Raw genomic sequence first — 16,849 nt, forward strand, 5'->3', positions numbered from 1 at the left:
AGGAGAATATGGCTCAGCTGGAGATTTTCCTTGGACCACCCAAGAGGGCAGGAAAAAGCTTTCACCCCGTGCCTCCCATGGTGAGGCTTTTACAGAGGCACAGAACCTGCACAGTTCTGTTTTGTGAAGGAAATTACCCCCTCCAACCCTATTAAAAACAGAGCTGCCTCTTTCCTCAGGAGCAGCTGCAGTGGAATGGCTCAGCAGGCAGCGAGGAGAGAGATCCAGGTCCCTGCTGTGTTTTCATTTCTGCAGTGCTGAGGGACAAGGGACTGCTTGCTTTATTTATTGGTGAATGAGGCTCCACCACTGGTGGGGCCTGGAGATTCCATGCCCAGCAGGAACAGGGATGTGAAGGGGGAGATCCAGGTGATTGGGGTTGGAAATTAATTATTGTCTTCTTGCACGGTGTAAAAACTGAGCTGGCTGTAGAGGAGGATGTGATGTGGGATGGTGGGAGTGGGATTTACCCCCCAACATCCCTGGAGGGAATCCCTTGTGCCCAAGAACAAGAGTGATCCAGCCCTGGATTTTGGGCACCTGGGACTTGCCCTCAGCTCCATCACAGGAATTCTCTCATTACTATTGATGCCTCAGGTTTAGCTTTTATATTTTTCAGGTTCTGTGCTGCTTTAGTGTGTGGGTCTGGGCTTCACATGAGGGGATGGTGAGCTCTGTGCACAGAGCAGGGAGACAAAACAATTCCTGCTCTAGCTGGGCACCAAGGACAAATGATGCAGATCAGGCCCAAGAGTATCAACGTGGACTGAGGAGAGAAAAACAAGCAGGATGGGACTTCATGGGCTAAAACTAATTGGACAATTAACTGCAATATGCAAATGGAGCAGAACTGATCAAGGTGAGAGACCCCAAGACCTGTCGAGCATTCTGTGACCATTTTGGGTTCACCTGGGCTGGGCTCTTGTGCTGCCCAAGGTGGATCCATTGAGGCCTCCGAATTTACTCCCCTTTTTTTTTTTTTTTAATCCCTATTTTATGCCCCTTATTTTTTATCTCTATTTTTATATAATTTATTAACTCCCTGCTTTATTCTTTAGCTCTGTCTGGTCTCTGTTCTAGCTCAGCCTGCACAAGGCACCACCATGGCCAAGAATAAATGAGGCAGGTGCAGGGGGAACAGTGACTCCAAGGATCAGCCCTGCAGGGACAGACAACACCTGGAGGAGCAGCCAGGGCTGGATTTCCCCTTTCAGAGTGCTGGGAGTGGGATGTTGGTCCTTATTCCAGGCAGGACCGACCTGGCTGGCCTCAATGCCATTTCTAAATCCAGCAGTTCCTAAATCCTCCGCCTGCATTGGTGCTGAGAATTCCCGACAAAGGGATTCCTCCCCCTGGCCGGGGCAGCCCTTCCCGCAGCCGTGTTCGCATTCCAATAAAGGGATAAACCAAGGAAAAGCTTCCAAGAGCGGATTGGAGAGCAGAGACTGCCCGTGGCAGGGAAATGCCGATCCTGGACTGCCATCTCGTGGCTCTGGTGCCAACCCTCAAATCCTGGATGCTCCATCCCTGGAAGTGCCCAAGGCCAGGTTGGAAAGGGCTTGGAGCAACCTGAGGCAGTGGAAGGTGTCCCGGTGTCCCTGCCCATGGCAGGGTGAGATTTAAGGTCCTTTCCAAGCCAAACCATTCTGGGATTTTCGGGAATTTCAGCTCAAAGGAGGGAGTCACTCCTACCTGCAAATATTTCACACCTGGCCGCAGGTTGTGTCTTGCTCCAAGGATAAAACATGGCCAGGACACCTTTCTGACAGAGCAAAGGGGATTCTTGTCTTCCTTTAGCTTTTCCTGAGGCAGTAAAAAATGTGAAGAGGGAATTAATCCTGTGTGCAGAGGGACATGACAGATTGGCTCATTAGGGCTTGGCTCTGGAACAGGACAATTACTGAGGGCTTTGTATGGATTTCATTGAGCTTTGAGCTTTGGGCCTGTGTTTGGAAAGGGACAAAGCTGCAAATTGTGCAGGAAAACGGGGTTTCTCGCAGGTTTTCATCAGTGTTGACACTGGGAGTTCATAGCCTGGTTTTCTTCCTCTTTGGGGCAAATTGGAAATAGGTTGGTGTGTCTGGGGAGGTTTCATGCCTCTGATCCCCTCCCCATGGCATCAATCAGGGATCCCCCTTGGACCTGATCTCCCACAATGGATGGTGTGAGCCAATCTGCAGAGTTTGTCCTCATCTCACAGAGCTGGAGAGCTGCAATTTTCTGCTTTCCAGAGCAGCTGTGGATGCCCCTTCCCTGGATTGCCCAAGGCCAGGCTGGACAGGGCTTGGAGCAATCCAGGATAGGTGAAGCTGTCCCTGTCTTGTGGAATGGGGTGAGCTCTAAGGTCCCTTCCAACCCAAACCATTCTGGGATTCTATGCTGCCCCATGTCCCAACCCTCCCACACACAATTCCCAGCTGGAATTGCGTTGCCATGGAGCAGCACAAAGCCAGGAACAAAAAAAGTTGAGTCCAAATCAACAATGTTTTCTGCATACCAGATTTTGAAGCATTTATTCTTTTATTTGAGGATAGTTTACAAGTTTATAAGAATCAGGATGTCTGTCCATCCATCCATCCATCCATCCATCCATCCATCCATCCATCCATCCATCCATCCATCCATCCCAGCACCATTACAGTCCATGTTTGCAGGAGGAATGGAAATGTGCTCATGGCTGATCAGGCTGAATATTTCCCAGCCCAAACCTTCTCATCAGAGTTTTTCATGGTGATTTCCCAAGGAAAAATCACCAAAAGTGCTTCAGATTAGAGAGGCTGGGAGAGAATTTGGGGAGGGGAGCAATAAAAATACAAAAGAATGGAAAAACGAATCAAGTTTTCTAGAAGAAAAGAAGAAAGAACCTGCTATGAAATAAAAATAGTGATGTGAAAGAACTGCTGGAGAGAATTGAGGGGTGAAAAGAGAGGAGCTGGGAATGTTTGAGTGCTGTCCCCAGCTGTTCCCAGCTGTGCCTCCTCCAGCTGTGCCCAGCTCTGTGCTCTCCAAGCATCCCCACAGAACCTGGACACAGCGGGAAGGAGATTAAATAGCCCTGACAGTTCCTCCTGTCTGAGATGATAGTGTGAGGGCTGCAAGGGAGGGAAAAAGGATGGTGGAGGGATGGGAAAAAAACAACAGGGAGAGCAGGTGGTAAGTGGGATTTGCCCCAGAGGGAAAAGGAATTGTACTGGTCATGTCTCAGATCCATCTCCTGGGGTGCAAAACACCTCATTGCAGAAAGACAGGGCACAGAATCCCCTAAAACCAAAATAAAAACTCCTCCCACCCGGGCTGTGGGATTTCTGCTACAGGGGAAATCCCAGCGAGGCCAAAGCTGCATTTTCCAACAGAGCAGGAGCAATAAATCCAACCCTTGTTCCACCACTGCTTTCTGAATGAAATTGCAAACCAGAAATGCTGGCATGCTGTGTGGTGATCAGGGGGATGTGTCAGGAGATGAGACATCTGTGCAGCAGGTGTGGGACATCAGAGTGGATGAGACACTGCACGAGAAGCTGGGATTTCAATGGAGGCAGAAACATTAAAAAAAAAACCGAGCGAAACAGTGAAGTGGGAACAAAATGTTTTTGTCAGAAAACCTGCTGGCATTGGAGAGGATGGCAAAATGAGCTGTTGCTGGCTGCTCCCATCCAAAGTGCCAGTGGAAATTTGCATTTTTAGGAAAGCAGAAGTGCCTTGTTACAACAGGGAGCGGAGCTGTCAGGAAATGTTGGCTCTCATTGCTCTCTGCCCCCTTTGCAGCACCAGAAGTGACAATAAAAGCTACAAGGTCACAGTGGCTCATCCCCAGGGCTGTTTGTAAACCAGATAATGAGCATTTGTTGCAGGAGAAATCCCATTCCCTCTCTCAGAGCTCAGTTTTCCAGCAGAAATTCCGGTGGGCTTTGAGCTGCAGTGCCCTGGACCTTTGGGGTGGCTGTGCCACTGTGTCTGGTCAGCAACCCCAAATCCGCCCCTGCTGCCTTGGTTCCATCCCTGACTGCCCACCCTGCTCTGCCATCAGAATTAATGAGTCAAGCAGACCAGGGAATTCATCCAGCTAAAAATATCCCTTCTCATTTCTTTTCGCCAGCTTATTTTTGCTGTTGCAGGCCTGGGAATTTGTCAGACCCTCAGATCTGAAGTGGTGGGCAGGGAGGAACTATTTAAAATATTGAAAACTAATTTTATAAATGAAGCAGGGAGCTGGACCCACCTTCATCCCTGGGCAGCTGGGTGTCACCAAGCCAAGCATTTCATGTCATTTTGCCCTTTTTCCTCTCCAGTAAATGGGGAAATCTCTGTATGTGGGGGAATTCCACTCTGAAGCCAGGGAGTGTGGAAGAAGAGAGAAGACAAATGTCAAGCAGATGAGCATCAAATAGAAAACACCAGACCGATGGGCAGGGCAGAGAGATAAGAAAGATGGTATTTATTTGACCAGCCACAGGAAATCAGAGATTGAAAAATGTCTAAAAAAAAAAAAAAAAAGCAGCAGCACATTATTAAAAAAAAAAATCAGAGCATGCAGATGTTGGATGCTTTTTCCAGCCAATCCCAGCTGACCGTGCCCAGTCCCTCAGGGCCTCCACCATCATTTTTTGGCCTTGTCTCGAGGGTAACCCCCATTGGTCTTATTGAGTGACTCCATGCTGCCGTTGCCCGTGGCCACGCTGGCCAGCAGCCGCTCCACCTCCCCGGGCCGCATCTGCTTCTCCTCCTTCTCTCCCGGTGGTAGAAATAATTGAAATTGGAGACGATGACGGGCACGGGCAGGGCGATGGTCAGCACCCCCGCGATGGCGCACAGGGTCCCCACGATCTTCCCGCCCAGCGTGGTGGGACACATGTCCCCGTAGCCCACGGTGGTCATGGTGACCACGGCCCACCAGAAGCCATCAGGGATGCTGGAGAAATGGGACTGCGGCTCGTCGACTTCCGCAAAGTAAACGGCGCTGGAGAAGAGGATGACGCCGATGAAGAGGAAGAAGATGAGCAAGCCCAGCTCCCTCATGCTGGCCTTGAGGGTCTGCCCCAGGATCTGCAGCCCCTTGGAGTGCCGGGAGAGCTTGAAGATGCGGAAGACCCTGACGAGGCGGATGATGCGCAGGATGGCCAGGGACATGTTCTGCTGCCCGTTGAGTTCGCTCTGCTGGATCAGCTCGGTGGTGAGCGTCACGAAGTAGGGGATGATGGACACGATGTCGATGATGTTCATGATGTTCCTGAAGAACTCGGTCTTGCTGGGGCACACGATGAACCGGACGAAGAGCTCAAAGGAGAACCAGACGATGCAGGCGGTCTCTATGACGAAGAAAGGGTCCGTGAAGGTGCTGTGGGACAGCAAGGTGTCTGTCACATTCTTAGAAAGCTCCTGGGTGGATCTAAACTCCCTCTCCTCCCGGAACTCCGGCAGGGTCTCCATGCAGAAGATGATGATGGAGATGACAATGACCAGGACAGAGACCAAAGCTACGCCTCTGGCTGCACTGGAGCTCTCAGGGTACTCAAAGAGCAGCCAGAACTGCCTGTGAAAGTCATTGGTTGGTAAGAGGGTCTCAGGATCCTTGATGAACCCTTCATCCTCCCGGAACTGGTCCATGGCTTCATCACCCAGCTCATAGAAGGTGATTTCATCAGCAAAGACGTCGATGGGGACATTGGCCGGGCGCCGTATTTTCCCCCCAGACTGGTAATAGTACAGGATCCCATCAAAACTGGGCCTGTTCCTGTCAAAGAAATATTCATTCCTCATGGAGTCGAAGTAACGCATCCTCTTTTCTGGGTCCCCAAGCAAGGTCTCGGGGAACTGGTCCAGGGTCTTGAGCCGTGTCTCAAACCTCAGTCCAGCGATGTTGATGATGACTCGTTGGTCCCCCTCATCCATGCCCACCCTCTCCCCCACCAGGTGGTCGCTGAACTCGGCGGAGAACCTGGAGAAGATGGTCTCATTGTTGGCGTTCTCGCTGTTGATGAGGATGCGCAGGTTGGACAGCAGGTTGGCGCAGCTGGGGTGGCCCTTGCGCGACTGCCCGGCGGGGCTGAGGTCGTTGGAGTAGCAGGGATCCTCCACGATCTGATCAGCGTTGTCAAAACTGACTAGTGCCACCTCCATCTCCTTCCAACTGGCCACGTCCATCATACGCTAATCAGCTCAGCAGCAGAAACCCCCGCGGCCGACGCCGGCTGCCCGCGCCTTGCCCACGCTAGGAGGATCTGCAAGGGACAGGGACACAGAGCTGAACTGTGCATGAGCAGGGCAAAACAAACCCTGAGAGGCCACACCGCCCCGTTCTGTTTTTAAATGGAAGCATTAATGCTGTTTAGTGGCGAAATGATTTCCAGCAAGTCACTCATTTTTGGATCCTGCACGCCCTTTTGGCACGGCTTTGCCATTGTTAACCCTCCCCAAACCACCTACAGAACCCAAGGATGAAAGGTCAGGCAGCAGCAGAGGATGGGGGTGAATCCAGGTGTCCCACCCAGCCTCTCCCCAGTGATCCCACAGCAAGGGGTCGTTTCGTCCGTTTCCAGGTGTGGATCCAAAGCTCAGAGCAGGATTTGGAGGTTTTGAACACGGCTGTCCCAAGCTAAGAGCAGCCCTTGATCCAGGTGGGAGAGGCATTGGGTCAAACCCCAGGGAGGTCCTGGGCACGTTGTAGATGGGTCAAGCGTTGTTTGGAAACAATTCCCAAAGCAGGAGCCACACTGGAATGTGGGGAATGCAGCCCAGGAGGAAGCAGGCCAGGAGGAGAAATGTCCACCAGCCTTGGAGAACCCCTTTGGTCTGGGAAGAGGGGTGGGAACAGGACCCCTGGCCTTGGGGCAGGCAGAGGATGGGGTGACATCCCCCAGAGCTGTCCTAGCCCTCCTCCACAACAGACCTGATATTCCCAGCCCCAGGAAGAAGCTCAGGACTAAGCTCAGGACTAAGCCCTTGGATCCCTTGGAGAGCACCTTTCAGGCCATGGGGTAGATTATTTCCCAGCCCAGCTCTGAGAGGCACTCAGGAACAGTCCCTACGTCCCCAAATATTCCAGGGCACACATCTCCCCACACACCAACATCATTCTGAACTCAGCAAAGTCAAAGAGGAGCCCAGGGACCAGGCCAAGTTACGGAGCTGGGAAATTACCTGTCCTGCCTCAGGGAGAAGCACAGAGAGAAATTAGGTGTTAACAGGGAGCAGTTCTGCGGAGATTTTCCCCAGAATGAACTTTCCAAGTAAATTCAGTGCCCTGATTTATTTCCCCTCCAAATGTATTTCCCAGACATGAGGCACCACAGGAGGACACGTGGAGCTGCTCTGCGTGACCGCTGCTCACCAAGGGCACTCTGGCTTTCTTACCCAGCCAGCTCCAGCGAGAGGGACACAAAAAACCCAAATGCCCTCAACTGCCAGGAATAGCAACACAATTTAGGCCACGGAGCAGCAGCGGTGGTGCCAGGGCTGGTCCTGTGGTGAGGATGGTCCCCAGTGCTGGGTTTGCTTCCAGGCTGGGCAGGAACCCATCCTTCCATGGGGCCTGAGCTGCTCCCTGTGCCTCGAGCTCCCTGTTCCACTGGAGTGATTTGGGGTGCTGAAGGTTTTTCCTCCCCAGAAGCCGAGGATCCATCCTTGCTGACACACAGCTGGGGTGGGGTTTGCTTCCCAGAGCTGGGCAGGCACCCAACCCTTATGGGGCCTGAGCTGGTCCCCGAGCTCATTTGGGGTGCTGAAGGCTTTTCCTCCCCAGAAGCTGAGGTTCCATCCTTGCTGGTACACAGCTGGGGTAGGACAGGCCAAAACCCCCCCAGTCTGTTGCAGAAATGGGCATGAAGAGCCTGATTTGCTACAAATCCTCCCTCTCCTCCCCTCAGCTCTACAGCCCCAGCAGCAGAAGCTCATAAAGGACCCAGCATCCAGGGGTCAAACTCGCTCGCTCCTCACTAGAAGAGATTCTGGATTTGGGGACAAATCCTACAATTTATCATAAGGTGACACACAGCTGGGGTAGGACAGGCCCAAAACCTCCCCAGTCTGTTGCAGAAATGGGCATGAAGAGCCTGATTTGCTACAAATCCTCCCTCTCCTCCCCTCAGCTCTACAGCCCCAGCAGCAGAAGCTCATAAAGGACCCAGCATCCAGGGGTCAAACTCGCTCGCTCCTCACTAGAAGAGATTCTGGATTTGGGGACAAATCCTACAATTTATCATAAGCTATTTACAGACCAGGCCTCTTTGCTTGAGCTAAACCCACAAAGCTTGGCTGTTCTTAGAAACCCAGCCCTAAGGAGCTGCTTCAGGCTGGCTTTGAGCCGAATTTCCCTCTTGGGGATGTGTAGGGAGGAGTGTCAGGGGCAAGGGACAGAACTGATGTCTGGAGCAGCAGCAGCAGCAGCAGCAGCAGCAGCAGTGTGGTTGTGTCCTCAAAGTGACCTCAGGCAAAGCTGGGGAGCCTCAAGGACTCCAAACCTGAGTCCTCCAGCCCCAGCTGGACGTGCCCAAGGTGCAGCTGCTCTCCATGGGGCTGGATTCATCCCAGGCTGGACTATTTGGTGGCTTTGTGAGAAGCTGGTGCTGGCAGGATGATTTGTGGCATCAGAGGTGAGGATAACCCTGGTTTCAGGAGCATCAGGAGGCCTACAAAGGGATACTGCAACAAACCTGGCCCAGATAAAGCACTTTCAAGGGAAAAATAAGTGTTAAAGGAAAGAAGAAAAGCAGCACACATCGTTCCCTTCTTGCCTACTTGTTTTTTCTTAATATAAATCCCAAGCTGATTTTTAAATCAGAATAAAATAAAGTTTGAATCAGAGTTCAGTGTTCAGTGGCAGGGTGAGCTGACCTGACCCACCACACCTCCAGCCAGGGGGAGGACCCAGAGGGGACCACAGGTACAGGAGCTTCTCTTGGCAGTGGAACAAAGCTGAGCACCTAAAGCTGACCATGGAATTCCCAGAGAGCTGTAGCTCCATTGCAAGTCCTTGGAACAGCTTCCCATGGGATGCAGGGCTCTGAGGTTCCTTTCCTTACCTTAAATGCCCAGACCATGCTGATGTCTGGAGGGAGGTGCCCCACCTGACCCTAAACTACCTTATCTGTCTCATTTTTAATTAAGACCAAAATTAACAGTGCATCCCAAAGCCACAAAACATCCTCCCTGAGCCTTGCACCAGGCTCCAGCTGAGGCATGAACTAGAAAGTTGCCTCGTTTTTTCCTCCTAAATCACCCAACATCTGCTTCTCAGAATCTGATTAACTAATATCCTTCAGCGGAAATCCCTGCCCGTGGAAAATCATAATAATAACAAAAAAACCACGCGAGGGAGAGCGACGGTGAAAGAGAAAGGTCATTTGGAGGGAGAGTTGGTGTTTTACCCATCACATCCCAGCGAGTCGGGGCTGTGGTTTCCACCAGGCTCTCTGCACCCAGTGAAACCTTCCTCCCTGCAGTCCCCTCCTCCTCCTCCTCCTCCTCCTGTGACCTCCTGAACAATGTCCATCCCTGTGACCGTGTTCACAGGGGTCCGAGGATAAGGGAAGGGATGAGGATCTGACTCCATGTTTCAGAAGGTTTGATTTATTATTTTATGATATATATTATATTAAAACTGTACTAAAAGAATAGAAGAAAGGATTTCATCAGAAGGCTAGCTAAGAATAGAAAAAGAAGGAATGAATAAAAAGGCCAGAGAGTCCGAGCCAGCTGACTGTGATTGGGCATTAATTAGAAACAACCACATGAGACCAATCACAGATGCACCTGTTGCATCCCACAGCTTCAGATAACCATTGTTCATATTTTGTTCCTGAGGCCTCTCAGCTTCTCAGGAGGAAAAATCCTCATAAAAGGTGTCTGTGACACATCCCCAAGGTTTTTTCCAGATTGTTGGAGGTGTGGAGCCTCTTCTCCCCCTCTGCTGTCCCCTCCCCTCCCCATCATCATCCCTGGGTGGGATGAGAAAGGAGGAGATTGTCCCCTCTGCCCTCCCACACCCACACCAGCACCTGCAAGGACTTACCTGGCCAGGGCATGGAAGCGCCAAGGCTCTCAGCATCTGGGGAGAGAGTGATCAAACACAGACAGGGATGTGTAGGGTGAGAAAAAAGCCCAGCCATACCCTGGGAAGGCGCCTTTGGGCGGACAATGTCATTGGAAAGGCTCCTGTCTCTCTTTGCTCCAGCGGGGAATTGGCAGCCCCGCGCCTAAGCCGGGCTTTGGCAGGCGCGGCCGTGGGGGCTCGGCCCCTCCATCCCCCCGGGAGCCCCGGAACCAGCCGGGGCTCCATGGAAAGGCGCTGGGGACACCCTGTCCCCACTCCCCATCGCCCAGGGAGGGGGGTTCGGGCTCCCACCTCCTGTCCCCACCCGCCGGCGGCGAGACGGGGGAGGAGGACGTGCCCTTCTGGCGGATGCCACCTTTAATCCCCAATAATGCTGCGGATGGTCCAGCGCGGACAAGTCTTGTCCGTGACGTGGCGAGGTCTGAGCTGGTCCCCGGGAGAGGGGGGACAGCGACCCGCACACCGCTGCCACCCCGGGAGGGGGATTTACAGCTCTTTTGTAGGTATTATTATAAAATAAATGGCTTTAAAAAGAGGAGGAGGGGAGGGGAAAGCCCAAGGGTTGGAGCATCCCCCGCTGCCCACCTACCTCTCGCCTGTGGTCGTGGGGACAGCGGGCGCTTTTCCAGGAGGGGACAGTGCCACCACCACCACGTGGGACATGTCCGTCCCCGCCCCGGGGTGACTGGGACCAGTTGCAGCAGTGGGTACAGCTGGCACAGCCCAGCAAAAGGCATCGGTGCCAGGGAGAGGGAGAGGAGGGACCTGGCCCTTCCCCACGCCTGGGGGCAGCTGGGTGCTGGCTCCGACCCCAGCGCCACCGGGCTTGTCATCTCCAGGAATTGATAAATAAGTAAATATTTATTTATTAATGGACAGGACCGGGCAGGTTATCAGGAGTCGTTAAAATAACCGGGACTTTTGTTTTCTTTCCCTGTTTTTTTTTCTTCCTTTCCATTTCGGAGCCTGCTACTGCTCACGGCCATCTCGCCTTGGGTGCTCCAGAGTGATTTCATCCCCGCTGGCCTCACCCAGGGCTGGACCCCGCCTCTACCTTCACCCAGGTTATCTCCCCACCCTCCTCTTCCTCCTCCGTCCCCTCCTCGCCCTCCAGGGGTTGGCACATTTCTACCCGCAGGCTTCAGCCTGAATTCCTGAATTCCTCCTCGGTGACGTTCCTTTGCTCTTGAGGGACCCGCTCACCTCGATTTCCCCCCCTCCAGCATCCTTTTCTGTCCTCTGAGCTATTTCTCCTCTCATGGCGTTAATGAGCACATTAAACCGCCCTGTCCCCGAGGAGAGCCCGGCTTGGAGCATCCTACAGACATCTCCAGCCTCCCGTGATGGAAAGGGGACAGGAGATTATCCGGACCTTTGATCAGGTCCTTCAGGGAGGCTTTATGATTTTATACACCGTTTTCTCTACCCCTACAAACCACAGCCCTTGTATTTACCCTCGTCCCAGCAAGGGCATCTATTAACAAAACAATAATTCAATTTCTATTCCTGTCACCTTGCGTCCATCTCACCTCCAATCCCAGTTTTGGAAGGGCTTTGACCACAGCGTGATGGGGGCTGTAGGTAAAATCTGACCTTTTTCGGTGCTTTGTTTTAGGGGTCTTTTTTTGTTGTTGTTGTTGTTTTTTTTAATTTGTTTGTTTTGGTTTGGTTTAGTTTGGTTGGTTTTTTGGGGGGGGGTTCTGTTTTGTTTTTAGTTTTGGTTTTGGGTTTTTTGTAGGTTTTTTTGGGGGGAGTGGGTTTTTTTGGGGTTTTTTCGTTTTGTTTTGTTTTTATTTTTTGGGGGTTTTTTGTAGGGGTTTTGTTTGGTTTTCTTTTGTTTTGTTTTTTGTTTTGTTTTTGGGGGGGTTTTGTTTGTTTGTTTTTGTGGGGGTTTTTTGTTTATTTTTGTGGTTGGTTTTTTTTTTGTTTTTTCCCCAAAATCTACTTGGAACTAGCCAGGGTCACTTCCCGCACCGGAGCAAAGAGCAGCTGTGGCTGAGGGAAATGCAGAGCATAAAAAGCATCCAGAAGAGCAGGGGATCTGGGTTGTGCTGGGGCTAAGGAGTTTTAGCAAGACCTCTCTGATAACGGGGATATCCCTGGAGTGAAAGCAGCGCTGTGGTCCAGGGCACACGGGCACGGGGGGAGATGCCCGGTATAACATCCCTGCCTGCCAGAAACGGGGCAGTTACACAATTCCCTCCTCTCCGGGACACCCCCGGGACAGCTCTGCCTTTGCATCCCGCCAAGGTGACTCTAAACACCCGCTTGGCTCCAAGGATTTCAGTTCCCCCCCAGCCAGGCTGCCCCAGGCGCTCCTCTCCCTCTAATCCCCGCTCCTGGAACCGCCGGCTCTGCTGGGATTTATCCCCCAGACAAATTCGGGCCCTGAGGGTGTCCAGCATCCGGGATGGAGCAGAATCCAGCAAGTCCTGTGTGGGATCACTCTGACACCAGAGGGGAGACAAAACACCCCCGAGCCTGTCCGAAAGCACAGAGGGATTAGCTGGCAGAGGAGGAATTTTTGGCAGCAGGTCCCTGAATTATTGTTTGGACAGGGAGCTTAACTTTCCCTGTGGGAAATAGCGCTGGAGACTGAGCAGCTCATCCCTCCCCTTCCCTTTGATGTGGCATGGGATGGGCTGGAGGAGGCTGGAGGGGTCCTGCAGGTCCTGTCCTGCGGTGGAACCAGGCAGTTGAGGCAGAGTGGAAATTTTCCAGAGTAGAAATCCATTTTGATTTAGGTGAAATGTACATTTTTGAGTTGAGTCTGTGGTTAGAAAACACAGCTATTTAGCCTGACTGCAGAACCTAAGCTCAGAGAAACTGCTTCAGTGAAGGACAGAGATAAGGAGGGGGAGACAGAGGGTGATAGAGACAGAGACTGCTGTGAGAGCAGCTCAACCTGACCTAGGAATTCTTTCCGATAAAGAAGAACTAGCAGCAAAATGTCACGCGAAATTCCTAAAAATGAATATGTATGAACCTATTGTGAAATTGTATGCATATGGATTTGAGAGGGGGATAAAAAGGGACCTGAAGTCCCCAGAAGTACCCATGTCATGTGCAGGGGAACCATTCCCACACGGATTCCCACACGCATCCAGCGCTGTAATAACAAACATAGCGGCTTTACAACTTTAACAAAAGTTGTGGAGTTTCGAGTATCTCCGCAGAACACAGCGACACTTTCTTTGCTTTCCCTGAACTCCCGAGCAGAACTGTGAAATCCGTGTGAGCCTGCACCGGCTCCGGGCCACGGAGCAGCTCAGGGCACTAATGAGCCTCTGCTAATTGTCCTCTCTTTGCGGCACTAATTACCTGGGCTTCGCTAATTCCAGCCCCGCGGCTCTGGGATGGAGCTCAGGTGGCTCCACAGCGTCTCCACCAAGGGAATTTTTCTTATTTCTCATCCCAGCTAATTGAAGCGCCCCTCAATTAGCAACATCAGGAGGGCTGGATGTTGGGGGGTGCAGGGTGTAAAATCACACCCCAGACCCTTGAACGCCCTCGATTAGGGCTGGGTAATTAATATTGGAGCTCTGATTGCAGCAGGGGATGTCCTTGGAGGCTCAGGGAGGTGCCCTGGGCATCTGGCACTGATGGAGCGGGGCAGGAATCATCTCTGGAAGGAAAACAAGGAGCTGCTGGGTTTGCTGTGAGAACCTGTGGCTCATCCTCCTCCTCCTCAGGAGAGGAGTTTGCAAATGGAACTCTTTAAATCCCAAGCAAATGTGTGCAGCTGTGAGGGAATAAGCAGGAGGGGAGATGGTGGTAGTTCATGAATGATGAAAACACAGGAAAGAATAATTCAGATATTCCAGGGGATGATGGGATCTGGCAAAAGCTGCCTCTGCTTTCGAGTTCTGACTGTGGGAACAGTGGAGAAGTGGAAAAGGGGCCAAAATCCACTGAAATAATGGTGTGGCTCAGAGCAATCCCAGGGTTTGTGCAGCCCCAGGAGAGCCCAGGGCTTAGGAGCAGCCAGACCTGAATTCTCTTTGCTGCTAAAAGCAGAGGTTAAAGTTTGTCTGTGGCAAGGGAGGGGGGCAGGATGAACCTCAACATTTAAACACATAAATTGTCTTTAAACTGAAAGAAAGTGGGTTCAGATGAGGTATTTGGGACAAATTCTTCCCTGGGAGGGTGCTGAGGCCCTGGCACAGCTGTGGCTGCCCCTGGATCCCTGGAAGTGCCCAAGGCCAGGCTGGGAGCAACCTGGGACAGTGGAAGGCGTCCCTGCCATGGCAGGGCTGGGACAGGATGGGCTTTAAGGTCCTTTCCAGCCCAAACCACCCTGAGATTCCATGAAATTGCACCAGGCAACAAATTATGAGCCTGAGCAAGCAGCCACCAGCTCCTGAGGGCTGCTTCCATCTCCGTGCCTCAGTTTCCCCAGGGCTGTGGGTGTCCATAAAGCCAGGCAGGAGCTCCCCAGAACAAGATGTACATGAAGAAGGCCCCCAGCAGGATTCCCAGTGTCCATCACTGCAGACAGAGATGTGTCCATCCAGACCCCTGCAGCCCTCCCCACTTTTCATACCTCCTTCTGATTTCTCCGCCCGTATTTTATTTTCTTTATATATTAAATAAATCTATATATTATATATATAAATCTATATATTATAGAGGTATAATGTATATATCTTTATATATATAGTAAATAAATCTATATATTATATAGATATAATATGGTATATATAAAAATCTATATATTATAGAGATACATATATCTTTATAAAGATATTAAATAAATATATATATTTTAAAAATCTGATTATCAGAGAGCTCAGTACATACAGTACACACAAGGAGACAGATGAACCCTTTCTTATACCCAGCCATGGAGTCCAAAATTAATCAGCTCTGGATTAACCGGGTCAGGATGTAATTTAATAAGCAGCGAGGGCGAGCTCCTGCTCGGAGGGAGCCGGCGGGGTCCCGCTCGCTCCGGGTGTGTCCTGAGAGCCGCCCCAGCCCAGCGCAGGGAGCAGGAAAAGCCAGATGGGATCAAATCAGCCCTGCGGCGGTGCCGGCTGCTCCACCGAGGCACAGGGACAGGGACAGGACAGGGACAGGCTGGGACCCGGCCAGGCTTGGCTCCAGCTGAGCCCTGCTCATCTTCCCTGCCCTCCGAGCCGGGCTTTAGCCTGATTCAGGAAAAGATTGAAATGGATTTTTGGCTGTGAGGTGCTGCGGTGGCTCTTTGGGGATGCTGAGCGGGTTCTTTGGGGGCTGGGGCTCTGCCCCCCCTGGGATTCACGGAGCAGTTGCTGCTGCCAAGTGTTGGACGCACTCCGGAAGCGGCTGATGGATGGACACACGGACACAAAGGTCTGAACCAGCAGAGGTGTGGAAAAGGAGGTGCATGGAGTGACCTCTTCCCTTTGGAGCATCCCGGCGCCTGCCTGGGGCCGGGGCAGGCTGCCCCCCTCCTGCTTACTGCCCTGTAACACGAGAAAGAACCCGAGCCCGAATCGATGGGAAACTTTCCCAGCGTGTCCCAAAGCGCTGGGACAGAGGCAGAGCCGCCCCCTGCTCCCACCCCAGGGCAGCATCCGGGCTCGGGGCTGTCACCTCGCTCTGCTCCCGGCGGTGAGCAAAGGACTTCGCCCCCCCTCGAAATCTGCACCGGCAGCAAACCCTGGAGGAGGTCGGCGGCCAAAGCCAAAAATGGAGAGAAGGTATAAATGGAAAGCAATAGGAAGCCGCTAATGGGGTCAGACAGATCCTGCATTGATCCCGGTTTCTGCAGCAGCAGCACTGAGAGCAGCCTGAGAGGTGGCAGCTTTGGGGTCCCGGTGTCACTCCAGCCTGGTGGCTTCATGTGCTGAGCCAGAGCCACTGCAGAGGTCAGGGCAGCCCCCAGCCCAGCCCAGCAACCCCCACGGTGCCCCCGGGAGAGGACATGGGAATTTGGACCCACCACAAGTAATCAGGACTCAAAGTGATTGAGATGACGCCAGTGAGAGCCTCTGACTGCTGGTAAATCCAGGGTTCCCCTCAGCACTCACCCCGTGCTTAGGAACACTTCACCCTCCTGCTTCTCCCGTTCCCCTCAGCACTCACCCCGTGCTTAGGAACACTTCACCCTCTCTGCTTCTCCAAGGACAAACTAAACTTCCCCCCGGTCACCACCATCCGAAAAATACCCACCAAAAGAAAGAAAAACACCATCTGACTGCCCCGAACCCACCCACCAAACTCTCCTCTCTGCCCCCAAACTTCCCCTGACCACGACAGCAGCTGAGCCCAAGAGGGGAGCAACAAACCCGGTTTTAGCATCACTCCTCTCCAGGGTTCCTCACAGCACTCACCCCATGCTCAGGAACACTTCACCCTCCTGCTTCTCCAAGGACAAACTAAACTTCCCCCCGGCCACCACCATCCAAAAAATACCCACCAAAAAAAAGAAAAACCAACATCTGACTGCCCCGAACCCACCCACCAAACTCTCCTCTTCTCTCCCTCTAAATTTGCCCCAGGGCCACGACGGCGGCTGAGCCCAAGAGGGGAGCAACAAACCCGGTTTTGGCATCGTCCTCATCTCCAAGGACAAACTAAACTTCCCCCCTGTCACCACCATCCGAAAAATACCCACCAAAAAAGAGAAAAACCAACATCTGACTGCCCCAAACCCAATCACCAAACTCTCCTTTCCTCTGCCCCCAAACTTCCCCTGACCACGACGGCAGCTGAGCCCAAGAGGGGAGCAACAAACCCGGTTTTGGCATCGTCCTCATCCTCCTCGGGCGTGCGGGGTGCCCGTGCTCCCATGGCCGCCTCCCGGCCGGGGCTGCC

The 16,849-nt window shown here is 52.4% G+C and overlaps 1 protein-coding gene across 1 annotated transcript; it reads right to left on the reverse strand.

Annotated features, from left to right (window-relative positions):
• Window positions 1-4,597: 4,597 nt before the first annotated feature.
• Window positions 4,598-6,144, reverse strand: KCNA10 (potassium voltage-gated channel subfamily A member 10). The gene is given in 2 exon segments (XM_005431769.3): window positions 4,598-4,731; window positions 4,734-6,144. Coding segments are annotated over 2 exon segments (1,545 nt in total).
• Between the last annotated feature and the right edge of the window lie 10,705 nt (window positions 6,145-16,849).

The sequence above is a fragment of the Geospiza fortis genome, unplaced genomic scaffold (assembly GCF_000277835.1).
Source record: "Geospiza fortis unplaced genomic scaffold, GeoFor_1.0 scaffold26, whole genome shotgun sequence".
Taxonomy (NCBI): domain Eukaryota; kingdom Metazoa; phylum Chordata; class Aves; order Passeriformes; family Thraupidae; genus Geospiza; species Geospiza fortis.